Source organism: Pristiophorus japonicus, chromosome 4 (genome assembly GCF_044704955.1).
Source record: "Pristiophorus japonicus isolate sPriJap1 chromosome 4, sPriJap1.hap1, whole genome shotgun sequence".
Taxonomy (NCBI): Eukaryota; Metazoa; Chordata; class Chondrichthyes; family Pristiophoridae; genus Pristiophorus; species Pristiophorus japonicus.
The window spans coordinates 58,083,777-58,096,167 of record NC_091980.1 but is presented as its reverse complement, the minus strand read 5'-3'; the positions used below and the strand labels follow the sequence as shown (position 1 = coordinate 58,096,167).

Here is a 12,391-nt window from a genome sequence, read left to right as displayed (position 1 = left end):
CATGTATTTAATAGGTGTTGGCATGGTGTTACAAACTAAGTTAAATGCTTAAATACCACTTCCCCTAACAACATGCTACAGTCGTGTTTGTCATGCGAATATATTGTGAAACCTCTAGTACACATTAAAACTTATGGCCAATTTAAAAATAAAGTTAAGAACATTTATCTACTTTCAGTTTCTTTTCCCATTTATTTTTTTGGCATATTTGGAATGCTGTATATCCATCCATCAATAATATTCATTGACCACTACTTGCATGGTCTGAGGAGTTATATTTGTTAAGCATCACTTATAGCCCAAGAATGATCATTGTGGAGACTTGTAGCTGAAGGAAAGTGGCTGTTGAACTGCAGCTGGTTTGAAAATGTCTGAACAGCAGTTGTACTGGTTCGCTCATTTTCACTCCCCTTCCTCTGACTGTACATGTAGTGTACAGTGTTTCAAAAGACGAGTCTTTATGTGAGAAAATAATTTAGCGAAAAAAAAATCTTCCAGGAGATATACTTCCTCTATCCCTGAAATTTTGAAAATTGCATTCTAAGAGCTTTTAATGATCTTAAGTAAGGGTGCATCTATTACTTAATCCTGTGAGGGTGCATAGGATCATAGACTGATACAGCACTGAATGAGGCCATTCAGCCCATCGTGCCTATGCAGGCTCTTTGGTATTCGTCCCACTCCCCTGTTCTTTCCCCATAGCCCTGTAAATTGTGTCCTGTCAAGTATTTATCCAAAGTTACTACTGAATCTGGTTCCACCATCCTCTTGTATCAATTAATCCTGTGAAATTGATACCAAACATTATTTAAAATTTTCTGAAACATAATTAGTAGATTATTGGTAACGGTATCACTGTTAGTTGCTATTATACCACCAGCAATCGTAATGAAGTGATCCCATCCCTTTAAACAGAAAAAAATGACCTTAGACCAGACTTCTTAAGGCCATTTGCCATATTTCTTCCTCTCCCTAAACATTCGTTGATTTTATTTTTTCACTGTCTAAATTACTGAGTGTGGGAGTGATACACAGACATCATTGCAAAATTCTGCCTCCTCAAAATATGAGGAAAACCCTTGTTAGTGTTTAGGTAAGTGAAGATGTTGACTGCATCAGTCAGACTGCAGTTTTTAATTGTAAACAAATAGCAGCAGTCTGGCCGTCTGGTCGATACTTTTTATCAGGACAGATTTGAAAGAATTTCGAAAATAAGTGTTGTTTTATTCCACTTGGGGAAATGAATTGGACTGGTTGTTGTGTTTAGCAACATTATTAGCTTGTTCTTTATGAATACATTTATATACCACTACACTTAGCAACCAGAGCAATTCTTCCCAAAGTTGCAGCATTGTTCCTATTGATGATGGCTGAGATGGTTCTGACATTTCAGAATACTTCCCTGCTCCACCTTTCCTGGCATGTGTACATGATCTATTGACTGTGGAATCTCACAGAACCACCCTGCACAGAAAAAGACAATTTTCTCTCATTGTGTTTGTGATAGCTCTTTGCTAGAGCACTTCAAAACTAGTTTCGCTATTCCGCATTCTTTCCATAGCTCTGTATCTTCCTCTTTTTAAAATATTTATTATATTTTCCCTTTGGCAAAGTATTCTTTGCTCCAACAACCTGTTGCATAGAGACATTTTTTATCGTGCCAGCACTCTTGTCTCTGAGTGAGAAAGTCATGGGTTCAAGCCCCACTCCAGAGGCTTGAGCATATAAGCTAGGCTGACACTTCAGTGCAGTACTGAGGAAGTGCTGCACTCTCATTTGAATAAGTGCTTAAACTGAGGCCCTGTCAGTACGCAGACATAAAAGATGCAACAGCAGGGGGGAGTTAGCTGGTGTTCGAGGAGAACTTCCCTGCTTTTAAAAAAATGGTGATACGGCATCTTTTACATCTACTATCCCTCACATATTCCTCAACCACCACTTAAACACATTATCTGGTCATTTATCTCATTGCTGTTTGTGTGACCTTGCCTTCTGCAAATTGACTTCCCGTTTTCCTTCAGTATAGCAGTGACTGTAATTGAAAAAATCCTTTATTGGTTGTGAAGTGCTTGGAATATCCTGAGGTTGTGAAAGGCACTATATAAATGCAAGTTCTTTCTTCTTCCTTACCTCTATCCACACTTTTATTAGTGATAGTTTTAAATTGATGGCTCCTCTCTACTAACTCTGCAACCAAAGAACACTGGGCTAGAAATTGTATAGCACCCTGTTTGGGACGATAACTCTTCAGGGAGCGCAAAGGTATCGCCGGGAGGTAAAGATTTGATTCTGCCGGGAACTTCTGCTTTAGCACTCCAAGAGGGAAGTGGAGCATCAAAACAAGTACTACCACTTCCCTTAGAGTGCTAAAGGGGATGAGAGAGGCATCTCTTTCGTGTTTACAGACTCCTTCCCTCCATTAAAGGGAAGGGCCACTGCTGTGTTGAAAGAATCTTCAAACTGTGTCTGGTGGGGGATGGCACTTGTGCTAGCAGCTCCAAGCGCTCTGAGAGTGCAGGGCTGAGAAATCGCGGAGGCAAAAGAAATCAGGAGGCACCACAATGGGGACATAAATAAATTTTGCCCTACCTTACCACCCTCCCTCTCCACTTGGCCACAAAACTGGCAGTCAGTCCATATCCCACCATTAGACTCCCAGAAATTTTAATTAGCGCTCCCCAAGTGGCCAGCCAAGGTGACAACGCCTCCTGCAGCTGCAGTTGTTGACTCCTGGCGATGCTGCAGGGGGCAGAAGTGAATATTACATCCGGGGCAGTAACTGGGCACTGCGCACTGGATGATGTTACGATCTACGGGGCGCAAGAGATCGAGGCAGTAAGTCTTAGCACCAGCGCACAACCACCACGAAAATTTGCAGGTGATGGTGATTTTGCCGCGCCCAGTCAGTAACCCCTTAGCACCCGTTACCACCCCCTGCAGGCGCTAACGAGAAATGCAAACCAGGCCAATTTCTCACCCAGTGTCGACTCTTTCAATTTTTAAAAGCATCAATTTAATCTAACCTTCTCCACTTCATTAGAAATAGTTTCAGCAATCTCAGATTCTTCCTCAGAACAAGTTTCCCATCCTCGGTGTCATCTGGTAAATTACTCATGCAGGGAACTAATAATAAAACATTCAACCACTGGCGATAGCACTGAGGGCCTGTTCTTTGATCTAGGAATAGGAATTTGAGGTTTTACTACTGATCAGTTAAGCACAGTGCAGTGAATTGAATTGGCACCATAGAAAAATTGTAATCATAGTTCGATTTTGTTAGACTCTTCAAAAGAGCTTTACTGAATTAGTAAAATGTATTAAAATACTGAGGGGATGAGTTTTTACAGGGCTTCTCCTATTCTTTCACTGTATCCATTTTTCTGGGGTTCCGAGGCTCTCCCACTAAAGTTATGATAGACGCGTGGCAGAGCCCCCATGGAAATTCACCCCCTGAATGTTTAAAATGAGCTTGTGGAATGGTCACTCTCTGAAATAATTCCTTAAATGTTTGTGATTATTTTTGTTGATTTTCTTAATAATCTTGAGTCACTGGTTAGTATAGTAATTTAATATACATTTAGGCCTCCACTGTTTTTAAAATATTGAGGTCCAGGACTGGCTACGGCTCAGCTGTCTTAAAAGCAAACGGCCTGATCACTCAGTGATTCTCTGGTAAACATTTGTAGAATTATTTTTTTGCTAATCATTTTTTGAAATGAATGTTCCTCTGTGGAGACCTTATTCCTCCACCTCAGCTATTTTCTCGCAACTTACTTCCTCTTCTCTTGAATGCTGTCGTATGGTCCAGTGAGTGCTGGCAGCCCTTTACTTTATCCAAGGAGCCACTCTCAATGCATGAGTCTAGATACTGAGTGTCAGTGGCCTGACAATGAGAAAATCACAGCCATGTCTAATCTTATCCTCATCTGATGTTCACGAACACAGATTTCCAACAGTGATTAGATGCACGAACAGTAGCTGATATCCTCTCCCTACCCTCCAGAACATTTGGGACACAGAGGCCAATTGTAGAATGTATAGGAGTACTGATGATCTGCCCCATGGATTGATGAGGTATGAGCTGACGCTCCATAATCTCCCTTATGCTGATTCTCTGAATTAGACCCTGATGACCTGGGGGAACACTAAACAAAGACCTGGTAACATCCCTTATGGAAGTATGAAAAGATATTTAGATAATTGTCCCAGGGACATGCTTCTGGGTAATGCTGTCCCCGTGAACTGGGTAAGGCCGCACACATGGCCTGCCAACTTTAACAAAAAAAAATTGATGTATTTGTTCATACAAATTGCTTTAAATGATCAAGACAAACAATAATGAAGAGTTGAGTAGAATTACATAACAATTACTTCACATAATTAGGTCTTTTGGCCCAATCAATGTGTGTCGGTGTTTATTCTCTACATGAGCAGCAGTCTTAATCCCATGTATCTAGCCTGTTCCCAAATCCATTTATTCCCCTTTTCATTCAATCACCTATTCTTAAATGTTGACTTGATTTCTATTTCAATCACTAACTCTGGTAGTGCATTCCACAGCCTCAAAACTCTCTATATAATTTTTTTTTCTCCAGTTCTCTGTTCTAAACCTCTTGCATTTAATCTTGTATCTAATCCCCTCATTCTGGACTCTCATCCACTGGAAACAATTTATTTTTAACTACTTTTCCCCATCCCTTCTCAATTTTAATCACCACATTTTAACCAGATCACCGCATAATCTCCTCTGTTCTAACAAAAACAGTCCCAATGTGTCAAGTCTTTTTTCGTGTTTGTAGCTCCTCATACCAAGCAGCATCTTAGTGAATCTGTGTGGTATGCTCTTTATTGCCTCAACATCCCTCCTATAGTGTGGAGCCTAAAACTGCACACAGTACTCCAATTATGGTCTTACTAAGGTTTTATATAGATTCACCATTACATCTTGACTTTTACAATCTATACCTTTTGCCAAAAAACCCCAGTATTCCATTAGCTTTTTCTTTGGCCTTATCTACTTGCTATTTTTAAAGTCTTGAGAACCGGAAGCCCCCAAATTCCTTTGCTCTTTCACATCACCCAAACTATTCCCATTCAAAGTGCAACCTCACACTTACTGACATTAAATTCTATCTGCCATATTTTGGTAATTCCACCATTTTATTAATATCCCCATTGCAGCTTTCTTTCATCCTCAGAATTATTTATTGTGCCTCTTATTTTAGTGTTGTCTGCAAATTTGCACACCCATTCCTCTGCTATATCCAAATCATTGATGTAACACAGTGAACAGAGGTGGTCCCAGAATAGAACCCTGTGCAATACTGTTATCTTACCACTTTGAGAAAGTGCCTTTAACTCCTAATCTCAGTTTCCTCTCTTCGAGCCAGTTTTAATCCAATTAGCTTCCCTTCCTTTAATTCCATACCCCTTAATCTTCTCCAGTAGTCTCTTATATGGTAATGGCATCCATCATTTAAAAAATTGCCTCCGCCCATGCAGTTCAACTGAAAGTAAGATACTTCTTTGGGCAGATTTATTTTTTAACAACAAACAGCAAAATATTTCAATCTTTAGCACCAAAAAGGAGAGTTAATCATATTTCAATTACAATAATTACTGCAGATGTACAGTGAAAGGTTTACTGACGTAAAAGACAACACGCTTAGGACTGAGACTTTGAAAAAGGTATTGATTTGGCAGCTGCTTATATAATGCCTGTCCCTACTCCTTTTGTAAATTACTGAGATATGCAGTTTGGTTAGCGACTGCACAATGGGCACATTAGTTCTCCTATTGACACAAGGCTAGGTTTTTCGATCGCACAAGCTGACTGTAGCCCACTTATTTTAATAAGTTACCATTGGTGCTGTGAGCTAAAAGCCTAGATGTACCAGCTTTAATTCTATAAAATGCAAAGGGAGTACTGTGCTTTAAAAAAACAAACTTTTTTTATTTGAGTGTGTGAACCTTTTTTTATTTCCAGGCCATGTATTTCATGTGGCTGAGAAATTGGGCAGGCAAACTATTTCTGGTCCCCACAAGTGCTGCTCTGCACCAGAGCTAGAAGCCTCCAATGGATGCTCTACTCACCATTCTTCTCTCATTTCCCTCCTCCTATGGTCAGAGGTTAAAGTCACCTCAGGTGATAAGTGGGGAGTATTAAAGTACCCGCCATAAATATATTAGTAGTAATACTGCTCCCATGTTCTTTTCTGTAGATTACATTTTTCCTCCAGCTTTTGTGCTTGGCTTTTCATTTATATACACCAACATTACTGCATCAAGACATCATAAATATAACAAGAAAATGGTTTCTATAATATTCCGTGTTTTAACTCATGTGCGTACACAATTTTATATTTATTACATAATCCTAGCTCAAGTTGCTTCTCCTTTCACAGTCCTTCGCTCCTTGTTGTTTTTCTTTTCCAACTCTGTTTTTCTCTATGTTTCTTTTCTCCCTCTTCTGCAGTTTGCTTCAATGCATCCCACACACTCTGCTCCCCACAATTGTTTTTATATGCAATATTCTACTTACATCTTGCATAACTCCTGTCTGATTGTTCTAGTTGCTTGCCACATATTCGCCATTCTATCCTGCCTCCATAAACAACTCTTTCTGCTGTTCTCGATATAAGGGATAGGTTTTGTATGGCAGCGGAGGCTAGGATTGCCCCACTTCCTATTGTCTTTCTCTGACTCTCCTAATGAGATCAGGACCAGCAGACACTCATGGAGGCAGATCATATGGAAGAGGATCATAGGGTTGAAAGATAGCATAAGGGCAGATTGAAGTGCAAAATCATGGGAGGGAGCCGTATTTGATGGTCTGCATAGGGATACAAAATATGATAATTGTTTCATAAAACTGCAATAATCATCCAGTGTTAGTTAATGATACACCCTTGGATGTTGTACCAGAGCAACACTGCTGAGATCAGGAATTCAGGGAAGGGGGATTATCAAATCCACATACTGCCTCTTCATAACAGCCACGAGTTGGGCGTCTTTTGCACGTTGCATACTGTGCTGTGTTGTCATGCATTCAGAAAAAGTTCCTTTTCCGCAAGACTATTCCATCGTAACCAAACTTGCCACTTTCAAAAGTAACTTAAATTTTAATGGAATTTTAAAATGTTGCTGTTTAACCAAAATTACCTGCACATTAGTATACGCCAAATAGTGAAGACTTGTAAAGGCTGAAGATGACTGGGAAGCATAGAATTAAATCCTCAAATTAGGCTATAGATTTCAATGGCACTGTGCAGACCAGAGATCCCAGGTTCAAAACAAGCTGCAGGAGGGCAAACACCTCTCATGGAACGGTACCACAGTACCGGAGCAAATGTCTTCAGGAATGGAGGATAATGGGAGAAAATTAAAAAGAGAAATTAAAATAAAAAGCTGTTTTTGTTGCATAACGAAAGTTCTGTGTTCCCACAGAGCTTGCTGTCCTTTATCCTTTGCTTCTGTGATTTGTTTTTGTTCCCTTTGTTTTTCCCTTCTACCCTGTTACTTTTGTATCAATGCTTTTCCTTGCAGTTGCACCTCATTCACAGTGAACTCAGTAACATAGCGAGCTTCGAGGTGGAGGCCATTATCAATCCTACCAGTGCTGACATTGAGCTAAAAGATGACCTAGGTAAATGAAATGTGACTTTGCAGGTAACGTTGACTGAGAGCATTATGGAATTTAAAATGCATAGCAGATTCTGGATGCTGAATGTGATGGTAATTTTTATTTAGTTCTCACTGGGAGATTTTTGAATGTTGACAGTGAGTACTTTTCCATAATTCAACCCAGTTCACCGTTACCTGTCCTTGTGGGTGGGCTGCACCATGCTTTGAAAAATCCTTCACATGGTGCAAAGCAAAGTATTTCAAAACATTAACAAAAGTCTTTTCAAAACATGAAATTAATGGAAATGTTCCTGAAAGACTGCTGCCCTACATCATTAAAGAGGCACTGGCTTCACCAAAAAGTGTTTAGCTGACCTTTTTGCTTTGGAGACATAGAACAGCCTTATGTCTTTGATATCATAATGCCATCATTGCATATTTCAATAACAATGAGTTCCAACATGAATTTTGTTGTTGTCATATCTTTGTTTGTAAAGAAATGAATGCAAAGGTTTTGCAAAGCACTTTTTCAAGAAGACAAGCCTACTTTTAAAATAATTTTCAAAATATAAGCATGACAGATTGACACAAACACAAAAAGCACACATTATTTGTAGTGGTATTTTTGCAAACCAATTTTAAGTTTGGTCACTACCCTATACAGAGCCCTATGTTTGCCTCCATTGTTTGATTGGGATGAGAGATTTTAAAAAGTAACTTTGCTTGACCTGGGGTGTAAGGATTTTTGAAAAATGGTTTCAAAGATTTAAAAATAAAACGTGAAAATGTGTTGATAATGGGTAGGAGCAGGGGAAGCAGATCCAGGCTTTGAGACCAGTGTTGGGTCTGAATTAATTTGAAGGTCATTTCAGCTGATCATCAAATTAAGTTTTCAGCCTGAAATGTCTCTGATTTGCTTGCTCTATACAGATTTAAATGGATGTTGGTTGCAGGGGTCCCCTCTGGAAGACTGCTGATGTTCCAGTCTTGTCAGTTTTCTTTCTAGCATGGTTGATGTTCTGTATGTTTGTTTGCCTGTTATAGTTACAAGTTGTGCAGGCTGACATTGCAACAATTGACAGTGATGTTGTCGTTCACCCTACGAACTCTGACCTCTACACTGGTGGGGAAGTAGGTAATGAAAACTTCTGTGCAGTGAGTGCATGTTAATCAGTGGCAAACTCCGTTCTGCTTGGCTATTTAGATCGGTAGTTCCTGTTTCCAGCAATATGTTGAGTTTAGCTAATTGAAATGTCTGGTGCAGTCCCACAATTTTTATTTCTTTAAAAGTAGATTTTATTCTCCTTTTGGCAGTGATGAGATTGTTAATGAGTGGGGAAACTGTTCTGCTGAACCTTGAGTCTGGGCTTCAATTCAGCTTAGGCTGCTGGAAGGAAAGTCTCCCCTTTCTGCTGGCTCTAAAAGCCCAGCATGACATGACTTTGGGCAATTTTAACCCATTTACTAGTGGTAATGAGCCATAATGCGAAGCTACCTAGAATTCCAGACCAATTACCTATTTTCCACTTTTAAGCAGACCATTGGTTTGCTTTATTTTGATATTGGAATGCCTCATTTAAATTAGACAAATTAATCTTATTAGGAGCAGACCTTGAGTTTCCTGTTCCACAATTGTATTGCTGGAAGGATGAAATGACCTATCAACTGAATCAAAAACTAACATTTCTTTTTAATTTTAAACTAATGCACTGGTAAAGATATTATTTGTTATTGTTTCCACTGAGGTGCTAGGCCCCAGAAGAAGCCCAGATAGCATCTTTACACTAATTGCACTGTGGATGTGGTTTATAGTCGGCAGTATAGCTAATGGTGGTGCATAGTGACCATAACAAAATTGAAAAAAAAGTGTGTCTGAAATTTAATCCTGCTGGATATACTCATTGATTTTTTTGTGCCCAAAGTGAAATGTCAGTTTGATGAGCACTAAAGGAATATTTCTACTTTTTGCACACATTGTCAGCATCAAATACTTCTAGGCCAGATATAGCATGGGCTAAATACGGAGTGTATACCCTGCTCGAACAATGTCATTTCACCTTAACCTCAGAAGAGCATCCTTTAGACACCAGCATGGCAATTCCACCAGCTGACATCTCTGAGAGTGCTAATTTACTGCCAGATTGGGGAATAAAAGTTTAATGCTATTTGCAATCCTTGGAACTTTAAAAAAAATATAGGGGGCGATGTTGACAAGGCATACATTGCGCAGTCCCAGAAAAGGTGGTGATGGTCCTTCTTGAACCACTGAAATCCTGGTGATGATGGCATTCCCACAATAATCTGGGGGGGGGGGCGGGGTGTGGTGGGGGGCAGGGAAGAACACATCCAGGACTTTGACCCAGAGGCGATGAAGGAACAGCGATATATCAGGATGGTTGTGACTTATAGGTGACGGTGTTTCCATGATGTTATTGCTATTGTCCTTCATAGTAGTAGAGGGTGCAGGGTTGGGAGGTGTGGTCAAAGTAAGCTTGGTGAGTTTCTGCAGTGCATCTTGTAGAGTATACATACTGCAGCTACATTGTGCCAGTGGTGGAGGAGGTGGATATTGAATCCAGAGCAGGGTGCCAATTAAATGGGCTGTTTTTATCCTGGATGGGGTTGAACTTCTTGAGTTTTGTTGTGGCTGCACCTATGGTGAATATTCTATCACACTCGTGACTTAGATGATTGTAGATGATAGAGTGGCTGTATGAGATCAGAAGGTGAGCCATTCGTCGCAGAGCATCCAGCCTCTGCTCTGCTCTTGTAACCACAGTATTGATATAACTGGTCAGTTGTGACCTCCAAGATGTTGACAGTGATGGCGCTATTGAAGGTCATGGAGAGGTGGTTGGGATGTTTTTGATGGAGATGGACTTTGCTTGGCACTTATGTGGCACTAATGTTTCCTGCCACTTATCATTCTGCTATAGGCTGGGATAGTCTGCTTCAATATTGAAGGAGTTATAAATGAAGTTGAATACTGAAATCATCAGCCCCATTCCTGACCTTATGATAGAGGGAAGATCATTGATGATGCAGCTGAAGATGGTTAGACCAAGGATGCAGTCCTGAGGAACTTGTGGACACATATCCTGTGACTGTGATAATTGGCCTCTGATAACCATGTCCATCTCCCTGTGTAGCGGGTATGACTCCAGCAACTGGAGAGTTTCCCTCTTCCTCTCCATTAACTGGCATTCATTTTGCTTTTCCATTAACTGGATTGAGACTGCCCAAATTTCTTTCATATAATGTTGTTAACAGCTGGCAGACATTCTGGGTTGGACTTTCTCTTGACTTTCAGAAGTGCATGGACAATATTTATTTTTCTACAATTTACTCTTTTCCACTTCTGAAGCTGCTGTTTTATGTCCACGACATAATTCCATGGTAATTGGCAGCTCCCGAGGACTTTGCCTAAGTGGCAATTCACATGTTCGTTTTCCAACATGGAGTCTTTGAATAATAATCAGGAAAGAAAATCCCATATCATTTCTCCCACCCTCTGCATCCCTCAGGAGCAGAATGGTTTTGGAATTACACAGAATTGCTATTCTGAAAGGATCCATAGAATTTTTCCACAAGTATTGATCCACCTGCCCATCAGGGATAATGTAGAGACATTCCAGTGACACTTTTGTGTGTGTGCCTGATTCATTTCCTAAAAGGCTGCTAAAGAAGGAAGCTGGAAGAATAAAACAGTGATGGTCTGTGCAAACATCAAGTGACCAGAAATTGTTGTTGTGTCTTGGAATTTTTCCTGAACCAGATAACATATCCCTTTTGCTCCTATTTTTTTCCTGTACAGACTTCATTTCAACTTGGTTTTAGTTGTGTCTTGTCTTTTTGGGTAAGATTCCTTCAGTTTTGAGATATTTTCTCCTTTTTCTTGTTCGGATTTTCTAGCTGCAGCAGAGAGAACAAGTGGGCAGATGACCCATTCCCAGTCCTGTGGAAATAGATGCTAGGAGATTCATGAGCAACTCTGAGATTTTTTTTCCCTTTGATGTATTATTTCCCTCCCTCCTTCTATGGATGTGCCTGGTGTCTGTTTTGATATTTCCCCACAACTACAAGGAAAAGATCAGAAATTCAGCATGTGAAGAATTCTGTACATGATCTTGAATGCTACCTTGACAGAGCAAGTTGAGACTTTAGTATATTGTGCCACATTTTTAAGTGCTTGCAATATAGAGCTTGCACTCGAAATATCTCCTAAACTCATTGGAAAATCGCAGTGTAATTTTTTTAATCCACAATTACGAAGAACTTGTTCAATTAGAATTTTTGATAGACAATCGGACAACTTTCAGAGAACTCTGCAGGCACAAATTGTCAGAGGAGGAGGATGCTGAAATCATCCCTCTTGTCTTCCCGCTAACATTGCAGAACCACAAATGTTTTTAAAATAAGATCCTGTACATATAAGCAGAATGTCATTTGGTGATACATCTCATTAAAAGGTGATAGATCTCATTAAAAGGTGATAGATCTCATTAAAAGGAAATTCCTATTTCATTTGACAAATATATTAATTAAATGTGGTCACACTGCAAAACTGTTTGTAATTTGCTTTCTCCGTTTCAACAAACAAGCAAATAATATAAACTTCTGAGCACCTCAAACATATTCCTAATAACTGCACAGGGCTCATGGTAACGCATCTTTTAATACTATTTGTTTCTTTCCTAGTGAAACATAATTTAAATCTTTCTTTCTGTTAAAATGTGCAGCTTTTTTAAAGTTTCAATTATTCCAAATA

General features: G+C 39.6%; 1 protein-coding gene across 8 annotated transcripts in view; it reads left to right on the top strand.

Annotated features, from left to right (window-relative positions):
- macroh2a1 (macroH2A.1 histone) overlaps nucleotides 1-12,391 on the top strand; it is a 64,433-nt gene that overhangs the window by 36,367 nt on the left and 15,675 nt on the right. For 6 of the 8 annotated variants that reach the window (XM_070878226.1, XM_070878230.1, XM_070878227.1 and 3 more), the window contains exon 6: nucleotides 7,546-7,645. In XM_070878226.1, coding sequence (XP_070734327.1) covers nucleotides 7,546-7,645 — 100 coding nt within the window. Of the gene's footprint in view, nucleotides 1-7,545; nucleotides 7,646-8,667; nucleotides 8,759-12,391 lie in introns of all 8 variants that reach the window. The other 2 variants (XM_070878232.1, XM_070878233.1) reach the window with 2 other exon arrangements.